At 40.7% G+C, this 23,014-nt stretch overlaps 1 protein-coding gene across 1 annotated transcript in view; it reads right to left on the reverse strand.

The window, feature by feature from the left end:
- Positions 1-581: 581 nt before the first annotated feature.
- LOC126356134 (nucleolin-like) overlaps positions 582-23,014 on the reverse strand; it is a 37,382-nt gene continuing 14,949 nt past the window's right edge. Inside the window, exons 3-6 of the mRNA XM_050006844.1 lie at positions 10,066-10,470; positions 7,224-7,364; positions 4,232-4,344; positions 582-1,309 (exon numbers count right to left, since the gene is read on the reverse strand). Coding sequence (XP_049862801.1) covers positions 1,294-1,309; positions 4,232-4,344; positions 7,224-7,364; positions 10,066-10,470 — 675 coding nt within the window. The 3' untranslated portion in view covers positions 582-1,293. The remainder of the gene's footprint in view (positions 1,310-4,231; positions 4,345-7,223; positions 7,365-10,065; positions 10,471-23,014) is intronic.

Below are 23,014 nucleotides of genomic sequence, written 5' to 3' on the forward strand. Positions count from 1 at the left end.
ATGTTATTTTGAAAAATCTTTCCAGGATGTTTTCTTTTCTAACATGGCAGTATTCCCTTGCAATTACATTCACCTTAACTAGCCAGTTGTGACATTTTTTGAGGCTATCTCAAAGATGGCAGATCATACATTTGAACATATTCAATTACAGAAGTCGAGCACACTGTTTAATAAGAGACTGCAGTATTTTCTCAATCAGTGATGGTACAGTGCACAATGTTTCAATGAGTATACGAAGAAAAAGGGGAAGCTTATGACAATCTTCAAGTAAACAATGAAATATTTCAAGTCAAACAGGCAAAAACAAATTTAACTTTACATAAGCTATAGAATACTACAAAATATATATTTGTTATTGTCCTTGCAATATTCTTCCACATCACGTACAAACATCTTTGGCCGAAAAATTATTATTCAAGTGATGGGAGCCAGTATGTCAGGAATATCATTATGTATGTGGAATTTAAATATTCATATACAAGCATTTGGAGTGATTTGTTGCATTAGTACAGCATGGCTTACATTATTCCAACAATGGTATGTTAATTTGTCCAAGAAAAAGAGCCAAATAATATACAAAATTACAGAAAGAGAAGTTTATTACAATAGCATTTGACAATAATGTAACTATGGAATAATAATCAATTACATAAGACAAACTTAAATTACTATCTTTTTAAATTCAGTCAAATTCAGTGTCTGAATAATAATAAGTGCATATAATCAACATCTTAAATCATACAGAATAGCACAACTGAACAAAGAAATGATCACTGATTGCAGACAACTGTATACACCCTCAGTCTCTACAACTAGTAGTATTATAGTAAGCAAAAGAACTTAAACCTTTGATTACAATCATCAATTACATCTCACGTAATTGCCACTGACTGATGAGACCAAAAATAATGTAAAATTTTGTAAAACTGTACTAAAATAGAGGCTACTGATATAATGATGATGTCACATTTACATTTTCTTCATGGAGTTTCTAAAATGACATGCATTGGAAAAATGCGAAAAATTACTGAAAATGTCTTAAAACTACTGAAACTTTGAATTCTAACAATCACTTAGTCACAATGAAAAGATTAGAGTTTTAAAGGTATAACTGTAGTCACAAAACCTACACTGACACAGACCTCAACAGTTGTCCAAATGAAACAATTACCAGATGGTATGTGTTTCAAACTCATTTGTAAAAAGGAACAAAATTTTGCTACACAAATTACATGCTTTACATAAAAAAGTAACTGATTCACCAAGACACGTTGTCCATTCTGCCATGGATTTTCACTCACTATCTTCCCTGTGAAAGAGAGAACACATCATTTAAGATATGAAAATCTAACGCACTGTTGTGGGGAGGGGAATGCTGTACATATGAAAAGAAACAGCGAAAGTGCAGACTGCATTATGAATGCAACATGTAACAATACATTTTCCTCATTTTTACATTTTGCCGATAGCACTGGTACTATTCAGTGCAGACAAATCGTGTGAATTTCATTTTACTAAGCTTCATGTTCTTATTCATTTACGAAACTATCTTGTTCGCTTGAGACTGAAACAGACAAATTACTGCAGAAGAATGATATACACAACTATTTTTGCACCACAAGGAAATCAAATATACACCAAATAAACATTCTCTCAGAGGAGCATAATTAATATTGGTGTCATACTACATATAAGATATCAATGAAAATAAAAATTACTCCATATCCAAGATTTAAAACAAAACTAGATGTATTTCTAACAAGGAATTGCTTTCCTGTGAGAATTTTTGAATATGTACAAATAAATGTTGGTTAAACCATTAGATTGTAAGAACAGGTATCTAATTTTAATTTTCTTACTTATATCACTGCATCTTTAGTTTGACATGTCCTCAAATAATTACTGACAAACTTAGATAATAAGAACCCACCAACTTATTTTCACTTTTCCATTAATAAATACAGCAGACTCTCTACTATCTGTCCTAAAGTAGTGGAAGATCAAGTTGGATCACAAAAGCACAATAAGCCGGAGTTCTATAAATTCCCTCTTCCAACGACAGCTGTACTATTCAAAACCCATTTTTATTAACTATTTTTGACTGCTCACATAAAACACACTAGTTATTAGTGTTTGCTATGTACATACTGCTGTGCTTCACAAAATTACAGGCAACATGATATTATCTGTTTAAGTATGAATGTGTGATTACACAAGTGAACAGCCAGGTCTTACAAGGTTTGAGATTTTTAAAAAAGTTGTCAAATGACGACATTCTTACTCCTTTAGTCCTCTTCTGTACTGTAATGTCCCTCCACTTATGCAAACAGATTATATCTGCTGGTGTTGCTTCCTCTTGCTCACTAATGTACTGCAATGCTGCCTCAGTGGCATGAAATTTCTCATCTCATCTAAGCTTGCATTCTCTTCTTGTGCTACTTCCCTGTCACCATTTCCACAATACTGCTGTCAATTAGTTCTTCAACTTCATCTTTTTCCACCCATTGACATTGACATCCTTAGAGCCTAGTAGATTTTTGAGCAACAAATCAATAATATTTCCATCTTTGACTTTGGATTCACACAGAAATTCAAAGATAAAATGTGCACCTTAATGGTCTAAAAGAACTTTCCAAGACCATACAAATAATATGTACGGGATCTCTTCCCACTCTTCAGCCATCACCTTATACCCTCTAGCAAGACCATTCTCTTCAGAATAGTTACAGTGTCACCTTCATCTGGATGGATCAATCAATGATACCAATAAATTGGGCAGATGGCAATGATGCTTCTGAAGCAATTCAAGGATGGCCTGGTCCACAGGCCGCAAAGGGCACTCATATTTGGTGATGCAAATACGGCTTCAATATTTTTATCTGGGAGCTTGTCACTGGCAGGGTGCGAAGATGTATCATCAAAAAGTAGCAGAGCTTTCCTCGCAACATTGTTGTCTGTGCAGTATTTCTCACAGCTAGTACAAATTCATTTTGAAAACTCGTTTAAAGATTTCCAAATTCATCCCTGCTTTCTTTTGGCGAGTAGCATAAGGACAATGATTCCTGATTTTTCAGGTTTTTGAAAGCTCTGGGTTTCTATGACTTCTCTATTAATGTAAGCATAAGCTTGGGGTTGTTGCTCGCATTACTGCGAGCCGATATGGTGACTCATTATTTAATTTTCTTGTATTTAAATGTTCCCACTTCCTTTTTTGAGCAAGTGTTTTTGTAGTGAGCATCCTGTAATTATAATGGAATCATAACTGTATAACTGCTTGCCAGAAATTCCCTCCTCATCAATTAACTTAAAAAACTGTCTTAAACAATAATACAGACTGACAGCAGATAAAGCCTCTCCACTAATTGCAGAGCTTTTTCCTGCAATATCGGCCCAGTACCAGGTAAATCTTTTCCTCTGAAATGTCCATGTCACAAAAATAAAGCCTTCTCAACTACATTATCCTCACTTTTCAACATTATCTTTCTTTCTTTTACTCCAGTTCCATTAGCCTGGGAAGCATACAACTATTCAATTTCTGCTCAATCTTTACAGTACTTATTTTCTGCCCCTAACTCCAAAGAAATAGTTTGGGCTGCTACCCCTTATCCCAGTCGCAATATGGCATGTAGTCCCCGATCCACAGAAATACAAGTTTTTTCATTTATCAACCATTTCGGACAGTTTACTTGAAAAACAAAAGACTGCACAAAACAATAATTTAACAATGCACATACTTTGGATGTCTAATATGCAGCTGAGGAAACAAAGAACACAGGGTTGACAATAGAGCTGCTTTCATTGCTGTTTGTGAGCACAGAGAGGGCTTGTAAGAGATGTTTGATGAGTGTTTTCGGTAATTTATTCAATATTAACAGTACACTGTATACTTTAACTGTGACCCCATATGTGCTAGAAGTGCAAAATACAAATAAAACATTCTGAAAAGCTGCACTCACTCACTAAAGCTTCGGAAAAGTTTAGCAGTACAATAAATTACTCCTCATTCTATCATGGAGAAGTACTGTGATGATAATTAAGTAGGTCAGATAGTCAACAGCCAGATAGAATTGGTTGTACTGTAGGCTCTAGTCTATCATGGAGAAGTACTGTGATAATTAGGTCCTATAGTCAATAGCCAGATAGTAAAGAACCTATTGTACAAGTAACCTGTGCACTTTATGGTCTATGGCAAAACTGAAAAATCAATCAAAGATTAACTAATAATACTCACACTTTAATCTTGTCTCTGAGAAATTCAACTACCGTTTCCTTTCTGTTCTGCATCTTAAAAGCAATTTGGGCAGGATAGTATCTATCTTTAAGTACTGTAGACCAACCAGAATACTGAAAAAAAGCATACAATAATCATTTTAAATAAGTCCACCTGCATGTGACCAAACTGCTAGTACTACATTCAAATCCAGCATTGTTGTGCCACAAACAGATCAAATCCCAATCTCTCTTAATATTTACACCACACTACACTTAATCTGAAACTGCACTGCTGATTTGTGTGTAAATACTTCAACATCTCTTTCCATAACTTCCAGATATAAAAAAAGGCGGTTTATTCAGTATTACACTTCATCATGACTTAAAGTAATTCCTCTCTTAGCAACTCTCTTTATATGCAAGTTAAATCAACTTAACTACAAATGTTAATTTCTGTTAGAAATTTAGAACCTAATAACCAAAGGGTAGGACAGCAATTCTTAAACATGTAGTCCAGTTTTCTACTTGTGCAAGTGTGGTTCTTGCCAAGACTTCAGACCAGAGTGACAGAAAATGGGACAATTTAACTGCACACCACTCCAATGAATCGTGTATCTGCCTTGTTACTTTTCTGTCTGTCCCACTGTTTGCTCATCTTAGATACCCATTTCTGTTAATATTCTAATTAATGATCTCCCTATGCCAGATCAAAATGTAATGTGTATTGTTAGCATCACTTCTTTAATTTCATATTTTTTTTCAAAATATGAGAAGTGAAGTCTTTTTGTTACCTTTTTGTTTTCCATTTGTTTTCACATAAGGAAGCCATTTTTCTTGCTTATGTGATTTGGTATAATAATAAAAGGTGTACAATTTTGCCGTTTGCCAACAGGTGACGACAACGGTAAGTAGCGGTCGAAAGTAACAGATTGCAGATGTCAGGCAGTTAGCTTGGACCTTGGTCAACATAACCTCATTCAAACATTAGTCGATTAGTGTCTACGTCATAAAGTTGTTCTTGATTGAAAATGTCAGTTTACAAGCTTAATTCTCGTCATTTGCGGGAGGTATTACTGTTTTGTTTCAATATGAAGAAAACAGCGGCCGAGTTTCATCAAATGCTCAAGTACGTATGGTAAGAACACTATTAGTGGAAGAATGTGTCTTGAGTAGTTTCAACTCTAAGAATTGGCAGGATTAGTGGGAGTGACACAGCAAGCCGTTTCAAATCGTCTCCTGGCTATGGGCATGATTAAGAAAGAAGGAACTTTGGTCCCATGTGAACCGAAACCAAGAGACATTTAACCGCAAAAACGTAAGGGATTTCTGCATCGCATTGAGGCCAGGGACAAAAAATGGGTACATTACGGTAACCCTAAAGGCAAAAAAATCATGGGGATATCCCGGCTGTGCTTCCACGTCGACAGCCAAACCGAACATTCACGGCTCCAATATCATGCTCTGCATTTGGTGGGACCAGCTCAGCGTTGTGTACTATCAGGTGTTAAAATCACGTGAAACAACCACAGGTGCTCATTATTGAACACAATTAACGTGTTTGAGCACAGCATTAAATGAAACTGCTGCAATACAGCGAGCGGCATGATCAAGTGATTTTGCAGCATGACAACGCTCGAGGCCGTGTTGCAAAAGAGGTCAAAACGTACTTGGAAACGTTAAAAATGGGAAGTCTAACCACACCCGCTGTATTTTTCACACACTGCTGCCTCTGACTATCACCTGTTTAGATCAATGGCGCATGGCCTGGCTGACCAACACTTCCGATATCATGAAGAAGTCACAAATTGGATTGATTCGTGGATCACTTCAAAAGATGAACGATTTTTTCGGCGCAGGTTCGTACACTGCCCGAAAGATGGGAGAAAGTAGTGGCCAGCAATGGAAAATACTTCAAATGGTACATATGGAAACAATTTGTTTCATTAAAGCCTCAAATGTTGGGGAAAAACGGTGGAAGCAAAGTTGTACACCTTCTAAGATTACTTAATTAAAAAAAAAATGTTTGTGTTTACTATTAACGGGATTAATATCCTTTACTAATCATGGATAAAGAAATCCTTTATAATAAAGCTATCTAATTACACTGAGAAGTGACTGGTTTGGTACCATGTCAACTGCGCACCGTATGTGCATTTGTTTTTTCCAAGTTGAACCTTCCAGTCTACGTTCTTATTACACAGTCTGATTACTGTTTCTGTGTGAATGCAAATCATTTGTGGCATCACACCTCATATTATCAAGGTCCACCATCACCAAGCTTATCCAATCCCTAATGACGGTTCTGCACCTGACTAAAAGAAATCCAAAACTGGCATGTAATTTAACTACCTTTGGCTTAGTAGGAGTTTTAATGCAAATTAACATTATAAATTCTGATTAGTCAGGTCTTTTAATGTGTCCCTGCTGTGGCCACTGATGTGCCACATCTCCGAACAATTAGCTTTCGGGAGGATTAAAGTCCATTTTGTTACACATTCATTCTATTAATAGGATACATTACAATATCTAGTACCTTGTCATTTATGATTATTCATATCTCACTGTGTTCTGTTATTGCATGCTGTTATAGCTGACTGAATATTCACTACAGAAATTAAACCTTTGATGTTTATGCTTATTGCCTACCTAAAAAATTATATTTCAATTACTTGCTTTCTCGGGATTTTTAACTTAACTTTTCTCTCAGGTTTACATTTTACATTTCTGGTGACTGCATTCTTATCAACTTTAAGCCAAAAGTAGCTTCAGTATGAGTACATTTGTTGTGTAGTCTTGGATCGGTCAGATGAAGTATGCTATGAATAGTGCAGATTACAGATGGTGAAATATTTCCTGCAAATCCCACTAAAATGCCAACTTGGCACACACTACTTTATCTCTTGAGTTAGTTTTGGGAAAAAAGATAGCCTGTAACATTCTCAAACTTACATTAAATTAAATTTCTCCATTTTATTTATTCTACAAAATAAATATTTGTGATATCTACTTACAGTGGAAGTATTCCTGTACATTATTTTTCCATCTTGTTCAAATGGAACATATTTTTGCAACAAGGCTTTTCCATCTATCTTCCATATAGGAGGATCCTTCTGGTTCTGGAAGTCTGCCTTCAACACCACAAAGGCTCCAGACTGCAAAAATCACAAATTTCCTTTGTCTAACAATAAACATCATGTGGGCTTTGTACAAAATATTCAGATTCTGTAAACCTGTGTTGCCTGTTGCTTGCATGATTGAAAACTACTAGAGGTTTAGTTAAGGGTGACATTTGTTTTATCAGTATTATGAATTGTATCAATCTGATCTAAACTTTTCTTTCTGTGATACTCTATTCTCTCCGAAGTCCCAAACTACTGTTTTCAATTGAAAATAAGATCTAAGTATACACTTCAAACAAACCATGTACAGACTGCAAAAGTTGTGTGTGTCAAATACTGAAAGAAGTGTTGCTAAATAAATTTACCAAGGTAAAATATGTCAGGACAAAAATTTACAGCTCCTGATACATGCCGTTGTTTGGGGTCCAGTGTAAGAAAGAATTACAAAATTGTATAAAAGATAACACATGCACAAGACCACATACAGTAGTAACATATTAATTTAACAGGATAACACTGAAATAACAAAATGTGCCCTCAACATTCTACAATACAATTTCACAGCTAAAATTTCTGCTAGCAAATGAGTTTCAATAATGGTGCATAAATAATCAAAACTGTAGGAACATTCAATATATATTCTCTAACCAAGAAATTTTTTGCTATTTGTAAATGATATGAAACGAAAAATAAGCAATGACTTATTTTTCAGAACAGAGAAAGATACCATACCATTCGGTACTTCCGGTTAATTCTCAGTTAACTTATACAGAAAAATTACACTCAGTCACTAGTCATCTGCATGTTCTGGGCACAACAAAAGTTGAAGAGTGAAACTAAACAATGCAGATTCAAGTATCATTCACAACTGCATAGTGGATGGATGAAAGATACCAAGATGAGACGAGGAAAAATGTTATAAAGTTTCTGAAGACTTGAGCTGTTTAGAAGTTTTCAATGAAGTGGTGTCATTTTTATGACACCACTAATGTCACTAGGTCACCTAAACCATCTGCACTACATTGCAGTCCCTATTTCAGTATTTTGTAGTTGCTCATCTAACCTGATATTATTGTCATTATAGTTGTCTAAAAAAAAAAAATCAGTCTTATACTTCCACGAGATGCTTATGTAAAATTAAAGAGTAATAATTGCAGCACCTAATGAGCAAAATTAACAATTTTCTCTTTTGTTTTATTTGCATATTTAAAGAAGAAAATCTAACCATTTGTACACCTTGGTACACACCTTAGTGTGACTCTAAAGGTCACAAAATATACATTTATGATACCAGAACCACCACACAGTCTTCATACACAAGATCTCTAAATGTACTAAACAGGGTACCACAAACAGCAGTGCCACTTTTTCCAAAGACTGCTATTTTAAATTCCCTAAGCATGCGTAGAATGAGTGCAAACTGACAGATATAAGGAATGTAACTAAAGACAGGACCACCATACCACTTGCCACACGCCTGCTTTCTTAAGCAAATATGCTTAATAATAACTTTTGGGCCTCATTTTCTTCCCCACCCTATCATCATAACATAATTTCATACCACAATATGGAAAGCTAAATAAAAACATAGCACACAGGCTTATGTTTCTCTTTTTATGTTTGTGTTCCAGCACAGCTAATACACTGGAACAAGTGACTGTACTTAGGGTAACATGTTCCTTCTCCAGGGAAGAAGGAAAGAGGAAATATTCCTATGCTGGGGAGGAAGAAAACTTTCAGATCTCAAGTTAAAAGTGACCCACCTCCTATGAGGAAAATATGAAAGGAAATGTAGCAGGAATGACTGGCTCCATGTCCAACCTCTGTTTCCTCTTCCTTTTCCTGAAAAAAGAGCGTGTAGCTCCAAAGACACTGTATTATCATTTACTTTTATGAGTCGGCTGTACTGTGAGTTTTATTCCTAGAGATAAGTAAACTGTGAGACACTCAAACATTTAGTATATAGGCATATTATATTCAGCTATTGTTAGTCAAACAGCACCATACATTTCCATTAAGAACAGGAAACCAAGCACTTTGACTTGTGAGAGTCATAACAGCAATACACAGAATGTATGCATTTGCTGTGTGTCAGATCAATACATGCACAACCTACAAATGGAAAAAGCCCTTGGATACATTTATACTGTATAAATGTCATCAGCTAGTTTCTACTGGTAGACTAACATTTGTTCAGAAAATACAAAACAAACTAAGACATAACTTAGCTGCTAGAATTTTTCTGAAACTTTTATCCCAATAAGCCAACCTCTGCATAGTTGATATTACTAAAATATCCTACATCCTCATAACCAACTGCATCCAGTTTCAAGGAGTGAACCACTCTGCACAGCTAGCAACTCAAGAAGAAAAGTACTCCAAATTATAACAACAGATATTAAGAACACACAACCATCTCAAAAGAGCTGATGTCAAAATTGGAAACACAGAGTCACTATCTTCTCAGTCGTAATTCTCAATGAGGAAAGCATTAATGGCATGTATGTTCCTCACACTTGACAAGAAACAAAAATAACTTCTTACACAATTAATGCAAAGAAGGCCAAAGTGTACATGCACACTACAGCATTAGAATGTCAAACAAACCAATCCTTACACAATGTTACATTAGCAATATAAGGAAGTGCAATTCTAATATTTCTAAATTATATAATGCGGTCATGAGGGAAAAAATATATTTCACATATCATCCACACAAACTCCAAATACTTACAGTGAATTCTTTCTCCACTGGTGTTGGTAATGCATTTTCTGATCCTGTTGTAGAGGAAATATCTGTTTCAGCTCCCTTGTCCTTTGCAAAAGCACATGGTGGTATGGCCGTGGTAGTATTTTTTTTCCCACGACCTCTTCCACCTCGCACAGCAGTATTTCCTCCACGGCCTTTCTTCTTTTTAGCTTTATCATTTTCTTCGTCACTCTCTGGTTGACTTTCCTCCTCTTCATCTTCCTCCTCATCTCCTCCTTCCTCTTCATCTTCCTCATCTCCTTCTTCTGGTTCTTCCTCTTCCTCCTCCTCGTCTTCATCTTCACTGGTTCGTGGTTCAGCTAGTCTGGGTTTCTTTGCACTGACTGGTGCACGTCCACGTCTTGACGATTGCCTCCGTCCTCCCCTTGCCTAGGAAATAAAGTAACTTTTTATTGCAACAGACTATTTACTGGAACTGAGGGCATTATACAAACCATATAAATATTGTGCTGTTGTAAAAAGTTTTTACTAAAGAAAATTAGTTTTAACGAAGCCAAATGACACTAATATATAATAAGCTGAAGTGCTATTGGTTTGACACTTATAAACAAATACTTGAGTAGCAAGACAGCCATCATGATATCCCAACATTTTGCAGACTAACTTCCGCGCATTATGTATCCAAAAAAAAAAAAAAAAAGAGTCTTGTAACCAACAGGGCTACAAAATTATTTCAAAGTGAACTCTTCAAGCTCTGTCTTTATATAATTAAATTTTGAAGCATAAAAAATAACAATACCTAACAAACATCTGGCTTGCTCAATTTGCAGTGGAATATGTGAAACAAACATCTGGAGCATGGAAGTGCTGTTTCAGGTGAGGAACATTCGCAAAGTTCAATGATTATTATTCACAAAATGCTTATCTTACATATAATTTAGAAAGGATGTTGGCAATATGTTATCAAATCGAGCTGGAATCTTCAAATGGAAGAACAGCATATGACAGCCAATAACAATCTGTTAAACATAAGATATAAACAGTTTTTATAGATTTTATTTAAAAACGACATCATCACTGCCAACAGACAATCTAAAGTATTGTGAGGTAGATGAATGATGTATACACAAATCGGCAAGAAACAAAGTGTATTATATTGCTTAAAGCAAATGTATTTAACTCTTGACACATTCCCAAAATATAAAATTAAAATCTAAAAATTAGATTAAAAAATGAAGACTGAGTCAATGCTGGGCATGATAAGAAATAATAGTAGTTACCTACATTAACCTTGTCAGAAGATACTCTTATTTCACATAAAGGAAGAGGGTGCCCCAGCCTTTGTAGTTTTAAGTTGGTGTGCCGGGAACATTAGCAGTGTGAGAGAAGAAGACAGAATATCTATTTTTGTGAACCATGTAAGGGTATTAGTGCCTGTTTGTGTCCTCTCTGCAGGAAGGGAGAGAAATTGCTCATCACCAAAGGTATGCCATAGAAGGAAAGCAAAACTGTGGGACATGGACATGGTAGGAGCTGTCTTTGTGATGGTACTGTTGCTAGACTTAAAGAGATTTGGGTTTTTATGGAGATGCAGTGATTGACAGCCATGACAATGGCTGGCTGAGCCATTGAGACAGATGTTATGGTTATGAAGTAATAAAAACATTGTTTTTGGGTCACTGGGCCAAGACTCTCCCACCTGTGTCAGGGCTTATCTCCTGAACAGTAACTGCATTCTTTTAATTTTTCCATGCAGTTACACCAGCAAGTTTCCACAACGACACACCCATTGCATCAAGGGACAATTAAATGAATATGTTCTGTTGAACTCACCCACAATTACACTTTTATCCCGAGCTAACTGGATGTGTGAACCACATAGTGCCTATCAAAATCATCTTGCCATTAATTTCCCATATTTATTGTAACATTTCATATACTTAGGTCTGCTTTTTCAAGCCACAATGATCAAACTCTAAATAAGAGACATACCTCAAATTTCTTCTCTGTGGTACTCAAGGTCTCACTTTCTATTAAATTCTTGATCTTCAAAAAATAGCCTTTTACCTAACATTACGGGTTTAAAGGATCTACACATTTATGTTAGCACTCTTTTGTTCCACAGTAAATTCTTGTAAAATGATGTGAAATACGATTTCTTCCACATTAAAATATCCTTGTTTTTCATATTTTTTACATTACATTACTAATTTTTCACAGCTAAATTTCCCTAGTGTTCATCTTTATAAAATTAATTATTGTTTCACAAATACGTACAAAATTGTTTGGGAAAAAGGATAGGTCAATTCATTAAATAGGTGTTTGAGGCTAGTGTAACTCATCTGTTGCTAAGAATTGCAGCAAAAATGTCAGCCTCTCTTCTGCTGATATGGATCACTTGCATCTTGCATTGAAATCTTCGATTCAATAGCAGCTAGGAGAAGGTGAAAATCGTCCATTTGGAATAAAGCAACCGATTGTCGGAGCTGTAAATCACAAATCAGAGCAAATCCACCACTTCTTTCACACCCGCACAATAATTCAGACCCTCACAATTTTCTGTGTCTGTCATTTTGCTTTTATGACCAACAGCTTGGTTGTTATGCAAAATAACTCAAGCTGTATGTTTCTTTTCTGTATTGAACACATGTTAAGCAACTTTTCCACAACAATGTTTTAGTCTCAAAAAGTGAAACACATCATCATATGCTCTCTTCTGTTTCTTAACTATAAACGCTTATTCACAAGTACAAGTAAATGATGGTGCATGATCGAACCCCCTACACACTACTTGCGAAAGCACATTTGCTTGTGTTTGCTTTGGTGTAAAGCAGACTTAAATGTAAACAGTTGCGATGTCACATTCATCAAAAAGAATGTTTTGTTATGTAGTATTTCATAGTCTTCATCGTAAAGCTTTTCATACATTTTGCTGTCTGCAGACGCTTCTGCCCGCATGCTGTGGTTTGTTGTAAATGCATTTTCTTAGGAACCAAAGTTTTATTTTTGTGTTACTCTATTGTTTATTTTGTATTGTTGCAATATCATTTTGCAGTAGCATGCTAAAGTAAAATTATATGATTGGGTGGTGTGTGGTTTTCAGTCATATCTGAAAGAACAGACATCATGTAGAATCCGCAGCTGTGAAATGTTAAATGTAAATTGAAGAGGATCACTGCTATCAACTGCAGTGGAACACTATGCAGAATCAGTGGCAACAAGCGAAAATGTGTACCAAACCAGGATTCAAACCCAGGTATGTTAACCACTGCGCCATTGAGGGGACAGCATTATTGCAACTGCATGGACTGTCTCGGTAAGCCTCATGGCCGATCCACATTCCCATCTACTGCCACCGATCTGCAGTTCCTGTACACTGACTCCATGTTCATTACTCTGAGATACCCATAGGAGATCTGATGTATTTGTACATTCCCACTGAAGAAGGTAGATCCATTGCCCAGCTATGCATATCAATTTTATATGACTGCATGATGTCTGTTTTTCCGGACAGGAACTGGCAAATAAAAAAATGAGACAGGTGACTGAAGACCTCATTCTGAGTGTACGTACGATGTGTCGTAGGCCTTACGAAGATCGAATACAACTGCGACAAAATGTTGGCACTGAGAAAAGGCCTGCTGACTTGCAGTTTCCAATTGAAACAGATGATTGGAGACCTTCCCTCCCAAAAGCCGCACTAGTAAGGACATAAAGGGTCTCAAGACTTGAGGACCCAATTGAGCTGATAAGCCACCATCCATTCAAATAACTTGCAGGGGACATTGGTCAGACTGATGGGCCGTTAACTATCAAGGGACAATGGATTCTTGCCACTTTAAGAACAGGAACCACAATAGTGTCTCTCCATTGAAGGGAACAATGCCTTGGAGCCACATGTTGTTATACACCTGGAGGATCAATTGTAATCGTGGAGAACCAAGGTAGGTGGGTTGGTCGATTCGGGGGAGAGGACCAAATAGTGAGGTCATCTGTCCTATGATCCAGGATGGCATAAATCAAGAGAGGAACAACACAAACAGTACAGTCTGGTCAATGCAGAAACAAAGAGGGAAGAGAAATGTCAGCAGCAGGAAAAGGAAAAAAACTGAAGAGGCAGTGGGTGGAAATGGGGAGAGCAGGGGCACCCCAGAAATGCTATGCGTGGTGGGGCACTGGCACTGCCACCGACCTGTCCTGATACCCACACCATACCATATCATTATCATGATACAATGGGAACAATATCATAGAAAGAAGACACAAGGAAAGGAGCATAACAGACCAGACCAGACAAAATGTAGGGAAAAGGCAAGTAAAACATGGATGGCATGGAGGCAAGGGTGAGGCCTTCATAACCCATGCCTACACTAAATTAGGGACTAATTCCTGAGGAAGATCCAACGACTTACACCTGAGAGTACAATCCACTTTCTGGGTGGGGGGGAGGGGGGGGGGGAGAGCAAAGGAAGAGACGTAACCAAGCGAGGGGGCTCCAACTAACACCTTAGACAAAGAATGTGGGAGAGCATATTTAGAGTGAAAGGTCAAAAGACAGATGCAATCCAGCAAAATATGGATCACCTTGAGTGGACCTCCACAACTACAAAGGGCGGGGAGGCTCATTGCGGAGTAAAAAACTAAATGTCAACTTAGTATGGCCTATATGAAGATGACGCCATGTTTATTAGACGAGGGTGTAGCCTCCCCTGAGTACACCCACAATTGAGCAAAAAGGGATTTGATGTAAATCAGTAAATCCGCCCCCGGACGGGTCACAGAGAAAAATGGGGGTAGGGGTAGGTGGTCGTCACCCCCCCCCCCCACCAAATTATCAGCAAGTTCATTGCCCGAGATACCTATGTGGCCAGAGAAACAAATAAACTCAACCAAACAATCATCATCATCATCATCATCATCATCATCATCATCATCATCATCATCATCATCATCCTCATCCTCCATCACCAGCAAGAATGTTGTGGCTGGCAGAGACCTAGGGATGGCGGGAATGATACCAAGTGAGATTCTGAAGGCCATTCATTGAGTCCATACATAAAAAAGCTCTGGTGAGGCAGGATTGTTTAATAAAACACACGTCTGATGGATGGCCATCAATTCTGCAGTAAACACCCCACACGTGGCTGGCAGAGGTGGCATTCTGTGCCAACAGTCGATATTAAGGCCTACCCAACATGATCGGTGGATTTGGAGTCATCGGTATAAAAAAAAAAAAAAAGGCATCCTGAATCTCTCTTAAGAGTTTGTTCGGAACGAACAATGAAACACTATTGGAGTGATGGAAGCTTTTGATCACCGGAAAAGATACACCCCAGTCCATGGCCAAGGAACTAACCAAAGGGGGATGGTCGGAAGAGAATGTGAGCAAGACGACAAGGAGAAGAGAGGGAAGTTATGATTGACAGCGGTGACGTGGAGCCCAACTGGTAAACCCACTGAGAGTGAGAAGTGGATGGGTGATGGCACAAAGCTACGAATAGAATTGGAAGTGTCAGCAGGGAAGAATGGATAGTGATCGTACAGGAAACCAAGATCTGGGACCACCGAATCGAAATGGAAGGGATCCCAGCATCGACCACACGACTATCAACAGCACTAGAGCGAAAGGCAGTCTCGGTTAAATGTATACCACAATGGTGAACCAGTTCCAGGAGGAGCAATGTGGAAGGGGCAGCTGATCCAGAAACTTGACAGCCGTAGTCCAGATGGAACAGAAACTAAGGCAGAGGAAACTCAAAAGATCCACACACCAACAGGTGTGAGCAAGGAAGTGAAAGACACTGAGCTTAAACATACAGCCAACCTCCAAATTACAGATATGGAGCAACCAAGTAAGCTTGTTGTCAAAAAGAAGACCCAAGAAACAGAACTGGGGGACAACAGGTGACAGCGAATGCAGCTCATGAGGTGGATTATTTTGTCAGACAGATCACAAACAACTTCATCAATGCAACCTGATAATGAAGGTGGAAGCATGAACTGGGAGGCATATAAGCACGATGGTAAGCCCAGTGGGGTAAACTGGTCATCGAGTGGCAGGAAGGGAACGAGGGAATCAACAGGAATGGGTTGCTATCACACAGGTCATTGTACGATGACCAGTGTAGAGAAGCAATATCGAGTACATGAACCATATTTGAGAAGGAACAGGTCATTATCTACAAGAAATTGGTCAATGAGGAGCGGCCCTGACTAGATGAAGTGCTGCCCCACAAAGACTGATGGACACTAAAATCCCCAAGGAGAAGGATGAGAGGGGGAGTTGCTGAAGAAGGGCAGTTAGGGCAGCAGATACAAGTGGGCTGTCAGGACGACGATAGAGATTGCAAACTGTGACAGCAGAGTCCAAGCCAACCCAAATGGACCAACATTCATAAACCACTGTACATCCTTAAAGGGCCGACCCGGTTCCGACAAAGCACAAAACCCACAAAGGGATGGTGAGTTAGTACCATCAAAATGAGATTTTTTGGGAACGACTTAAGCTGCTGAGTAGTATTGCAACTCTGGGAGATGACAGTAATAGCAATTACAGTTCCATTGAATGATCATGGAGTGGGTATGCAAATGGGCAGCGAATGGGTTGGAGCCAATCACACCACCAGGTCACTATCCATCACCAACAAGGATAGACGACAGACTCAGGTTGCGAGGGAGAGAGGTACCTCCGGATGTGCTGGGGAGGGGGGGGGGGGCACTTGTCTGGTACTTCTACTTCTCCTCCTCCTATTTTGAAGGGTGAGGAGGGCAGGGCCCAGAGGGAGAGAAGGCTTCTGCAACATCTGGAGCAAAAGAGAGCATGTGACCTTGGGGTGTGTGTGTGGGGGGGGGGGGGGGGGGGGGGGGGCGCACAAATTTTGCGTCCCTTGGCCACATTGTGGCAGCAGGCCTCCCAGCCTGAGAAATGCCAATGGGAGGGTTCCAGAAGAAAACCCCATCATTGGCAGGTGTTGGAGCAGGGGTGAACTACTTCGGCCAGGGAGGGGGAGCAGCACCCATAGGAGAGAGCATGGGAACTGCAAGGGAGGGGGGAGAGGAAAGGGGGGGGGGGGGTAGTACTGGGGTAAGGCAGAGGTAGGAGGGAGAAAGGATGTAACAGTGGCTAAGTCGGTCATATTTTTGACCAGGGACTATTTTCCTTATATCTCTTTTCTCTCTTGTAAACTGGGAAATCTGGTGAGTGCGGAGAGTAATGGTTGTGACGATTACACACAGGGTGGAGGAATACAGGAGCTCCCCTCATGGAGTGGATGTCCACATTCACCGCACAGAAGCTCCACTGTAAAGTCTGAAGACACGTCCGGTACACAAGCACTGAAAACATCGCATGAGTGGCGGGATGTACAGATTCACGGCATACCTATAACAGGTAACCTTGACCTTCTCCAGGGGGTATCACCCTCAAATGCCAGCATAAAGGGGAGAGTATCTGTGTGAGTGTCCTCACGACCTTTCGGAACACACCAAGCAAACTGAATGCCCCAAAATTCCTTGGTTTGAAGTATGAGGTCGTTTTGATCAACAGTGAACCTGACTCCAACTGATTAAGACACCACTTCACCAAACTTGTCCTCCATATGTTCCACAAAAAAATCTTTGTGGCAATGAAAGTGTCCCCATCAGTCCTAACGCACACCAGGTAGTGGGTAAAGTGCTTCACCCCAAGCCAGCAAGTCTTGCCCCCCTCACCCCAAGCCAGCAAGTCTTGCCCTCCCCATAGGGTGTAGCCAGAGAAGGGAAGGCAGCAGTATTAAATGACCCCTTACCAACCGAAGAGTTGACCGTAGAAAAACAGATTTTTAGAGTTTCATACACAAAGCATCTGCCCCGATACCACTCACTCTGATCATGAGCTCTCCCCATGGGAGTCAACCATCCACAGAAAAAGCCCTCTGACATGGCAGCCACTGCCAGTTCTGATGCTCCAAAATGATAAGCAACCACTCCTAGGCATACATGAGGAGGTAACAGCTCAGGTATGAGAAGTGTGATCCCTGAGTTGTCAGGGGGCTCAGCCAGATGGGCATGTAACAGCCCCATCACACAGACAGGCTACACATGCTGCTGACCTAGCAGGGTGGGATGGGGCAGGGGGCAATATGAAGTCAAACTGGAAGGGGGGGGGGGGGGGGAGGACAGAGGAAGAGGAACTGTTGGGTGGAGTGTGTGGAGACAGTGGGTTAATGGAGATCAAGGCCAGAAGGGTTACATGACTGATGTTTACAAGGATAACTTTCATCAGAAAAGGTGATCATGGAGAGAAGTATTCACGTGGCCCGGGTTGTGTAGCAGGCACTGAAATTGAGCATGTTGTTCTCAGTTACACATTATGCCACTGGGTGGTCAAATTCATTCTTAGCCACAGTTTTGTGAGGTGCACTCATTCTGACAGACAACTAGTTGCTTGTCATACCAACATGAAAAGCTGTGCATTGACTGCAGCAGATTGCTATATGACATAGCTTCTTTCACAGGTGGCCCTGCCTCTGATGGGTTAGGATAAGCCTGCGACCGGACTGATGAGTTAAGTCCTGGGTAGGTGGATTGAGCAGGTCTTGCACCTGGGTCTTCAATAGGAATATGATCCCTGTGGCCAGGAGTTAAGGAATGAGAGGGGCATAAGGATAGACCAAGACAATGTGTAGTTTGGGTGGGTGACAAAATACCACTAAAGTAGGGATGGGAAGGCTCTGGTTTAGGATGTGGCGAAGGATACGGTACAGTTGTTCCAGTCAAGAGTGATGTTGGCTAATGGAGGGAGGGGGCACACTCTTGCAGCCAATTCTTAGGGACAGTGGAAGGATCAGGGGTGGGTGTAAATGAAACACAGGATATCTGTTTGTATACTAGGTTTCGGGGGTAAATACTTGTCTGCGAGTGTAATCATGAGAGGTTCAACATACTGTATACTGCAGATACGCCATTCATGGGTGGTGAGGGTATATGTGCGTGATTTTTTTTCTGTGGAAGGTTGGTGGGTTGTTAGGATGACAAAGGACAAAACTACTAGGTCATCAGCCCTTTTTCCTCAAACAGTCATATAGATCTGCCTGTTTGAGGAAAAAGGGACTGATGACCTAGTAGTTTTGCATAAAACCCAGTGGAACAAAGTTCCAAGGTCTATGAAAGACCAATAATGGCGAAATAAGGGACGAAAAGAAGAAAGTCAGAGAGGAACAAAGACAGACAAGGTGTCCTATCTACAGAGCAGCTGGAAGCAGAGTGCAACAAGGGAGATATATCCTCCAGTCCCTGCCACTTACCAGAGGTATACCACTCACTCAGAGATTGCCTAGGGAAGACAAGTAACACAGACAGGGCACAGCCGCAGTCTCGTCTGGGCAAAGGAGGTAACAGTGTTCTGCCAACCCATCAATGGGCTGATAAGGTTAGGTAGCCATCCCTTAAAGAGTGGTTAAAAGTCACCTTCACAAAAAAACATAAAACTAAGTCAGTCACTGAGGCGTCATCTCCGACACTAGGGGTTGTGAGTCATGGGAGATCAACAATCTGCTGCAGGGCAGCTAGGTTGGGACAGTCCATCAAAATGTGGACCACCAAATGGGAAACTCGACGACAGTGGGTTGGGTCCTCATGACAGAGGAGATGACCTTGAGTCAGGCAGGTATGGTCGATGGAGAGTCGGCAAAGGACTGCAGAGTCCTTGCAAGACGCCTGCATGGAGGACCTCCAGATTCGTAGTCTCCTTTATCACCAGTAGCTAGTTTGGTGAAGTCAGAGCGAGCCATTCTGATTTCCAGTTTCTTACAACTTGACAGCATAATATGGATCGGAGGTCTGTTTCAGGAATATCGATCTCAAGAGTCAGTTAACTGGTAGCCAGTTTGGTCAAGGCTATCAGCGAGTTCATTCCCCAGGTTTCTGAAGTGAACTTGAGTCCACATAAAAGTCATTGAACGTCCACATTGTTCGAGGGCATACAGGGAATCCTGGATAGCAATGGCCAAGGGATGGCAAGGGTAACACCGGTCAAGAGCTCGCAAACTGCTCAACGAGTCGCTGCAGATGAGAAAGGACACATCAGTGCAGGAACAGATATGCTGAAGAGCACGAGGAACGGCTACCAACTCCGCAGTGAAATCACTACAGCCACTTAGCACGGACCACAGTTCAGTATGTCCCTTGTGAGCATAAGCACAGCCCACGTGACTGGCAACCATCGAGCCATCAGTATAGACTACTTCTGAATCCCGCGTTGCACTAAGGATGGAGAAAAATTGGTGGCAAATGTCCTCGGGAGACAAAGTATTTTGAGCCTTATCGTATGACAACATGAAGCTCTGGCCAAGGGACGCACCATGGAGGTGAACCTGAGTGTGCCACCGGAGGTGTAAGAGAAAACAAATGGAATTCAGAGAGGATGGACTGGATAGAGATTACAATCATAATCCCTGATCTGGAACACAATTGTGGGAGATGGATTTCAGTGTCTGGGAAGAGATGATGGTAGTTCGAATGGTTATGGGAGCTGTGAATGCAGGTAGCATAATTGACAAACTGTTGTTGGCACCTGATCCGCAATGGAAGGACCCCAACGCCCACGAGTAAGCTGTTCACAGGGCTTGTTTGAAAGGCTCCTGTCTCACACCAGCCACTGGTGTATCAGATCCAGTATCCGCAATGCTGAGGGCAGTGCTGAATCGTATCTCAGACTCCCATAATCAAGATGGGATTGTATCATAGCTTTGTAAAGCTGCAAAAGGATAGCGCGATCTGCACTCCAGCTAGAGCAGGTGTTACTCAGACAGCAAAGTGTATTAAGGTGCAGCCTGCAGTTTTGCTTAAGCTGGCGAAGACAAGGAATCTACATCAACCGAGAATCAAAGACCAGTCCTAAAAATTGGGGGGTATGGCGCAATGCAGACAGAATTGCATGAAGTGAGTCTTGGCAGCTGGAAACTGAAAGCCACGAGCGAGAGCCCATGACTATCTTTCATATGGTGCCTTGCAATCGACGTTCATTGACTACCAAGCTAGAGGAGCAACAGAGAAGGCAAAATTCGTCAGCGTAAAACGAGGGTGATACTAAGGATCCCACAGCTGCTGCTAGACCAATGACGGCTACTTGTAAGAGTGACACTCCGTAGATATCCCTGCAGGACCCTATTCTCTGGGGTATGCGCGGTACTGTGGGAATAATCAATTCAAACCCAGGGTACAGTGCAACAGGAAGTTTAGGATAAAAATCGGGAGCAGAGACCCCACCTGTGTAAGATAGCATGAATATGGTGTCATAAGCCTTTTGCAGGTCGAAAAAGACAGTTATAAAAAGTGTTTATATTGGGCAAAAGCTGTTCGGATGGCAGACTCCATGTAAACCAGATTTTCAGTAGAGGAAAAAACAATGCCCTGAGAATCAAGGAGCCAACACAGCCAGCAGCTCACCATGTGCTCAAGCAACTTACAGAGAACATTGGTGAGACTGACTCAATGATACCTGTCAATCTCCAGAGGTTGCTTACCTGGTTTCAGTACTGAGACAATGATGCTTTCTCATCATTGCACTGGACACTCACCCCAACTCCAGATGCAGTTAAAGATGGGAAGGATACGGTGCTGACACTCCACCGGTGGGTGCAAGATCATTTTGTTGTGGATGCGATCTGGGTGTGGGGCTGTTTCAGGGCAGTGGGCTAGGACACTGAAGGATTCCCACTCACTGAATGGAGCATTATTTGGCTCTAAGTGGTGTAGTATAACATAGTTGCTTTGGCTCTACTTTAAAACCTGAAAGGCAAACTGATAATTCTCAGACACTGAGGCTCAAGCATACTGCAGATCAAAATGTTTGACGATGGCATCAGTGTCAGTGTCAGTGTAGACAGTGGCATTCAAGATAATACCAGGTACACCAGCAGGTGTCACGTCCATAGAGATGTCTAATCTTTACCCAAACCTGCGAAGGAGAGATACAGGGTCCAATGGCTGAAACATACTGTTTCCAGAAATCTCGCTTCCATCTTTTTATCAGGTTGTATTCTGGATTGCCTCGTTGATACTTCCATGCAGCAGGTAGCCAAGGAGCAGAGGTAAAGCATCCCAGTCAGCACTGTTGAGAGACTATGGACTTGTGTCCAGGATGCTGAGGGAGGGTCAGGAAGATCGGGGGGGGGGGGGGGGGGGGGGGGGTGATTACCACAAGGGTAATCAGAAACTCTCCAGTGGATGGATGGGAGATAACAAGGGCTGCAAATAGAAAAGTCAATAGCAAAGGAAGTTCCATGCACCACACTGAAGTGTGTGGGGGTATCAGTATTCAAGAGCCAAAGGTCAAGTTGTGCCAGTAAATTTTCTGTGTCTTTCCTGTGGCCAGTGATCGTTGTTCCACCACACAGAGGGTAACGGGTGTTGAAATCATCCAAAATTAGGAAATACGGTTTGAGTTCTGAAACCAATGCAAACAGTATGTTGTGAGACACTTCATCATCGGGAGGGAGATAAAAATTGCAGATGGTAATAACCCAAAATGCCCTTACCCAAACAGCCACAGCCTCTGAAGGTTAATTAAGAGACACCAGTTCGCTATATAGTGTGTCCAGAACATACGCGCAAACTCCACCCAACACCCTGTCATACACAACACGATTTATAAATAACACCCCCAGTACCCACAAAGAGCTGAGGTCTGCATTGCTGAAAACCAAGTCTCTGGAAGCCAGGGGGATGTGCTTAAAAGATGATGTACCTTAGCCAAGCGGTGGAAAAACTGCTACCATTCCACTGGAGAATAATGTTGTTGACGCACAGTGAGGAAATGAAGGGATCAAAGAGGCAGGTTATGCCTTAGTGTCACCTGCTGCCACTGGTTGAGGGTTTATGGCATCAATACACATGGGTTCCAATGGGTGTTGCAAACCATGGCCTTGGGCACCTGTGTGGAAAGGATGATAGCAATCCAAATGCAGGTACTGTTGGTGGTTGGTCAGTTTAA

The sequence above is a fragment of the Schistocerca gregaria genome, chromosome 3 (genome assembly GCF_023897955.1).
Source record: "Schistocerca gregaria isolate iqSchGreg1 chromosome 3, iqSchGreg1.2, whole genome shotgun sequence".
Classification (NCBI taxonomy): domain Eukaryota; kingdom Metazoa; phylum Arthropoda; class Insecta; order Orthoptera; family Acrididae; genus Schistocerca; species Schistocerca gregaria.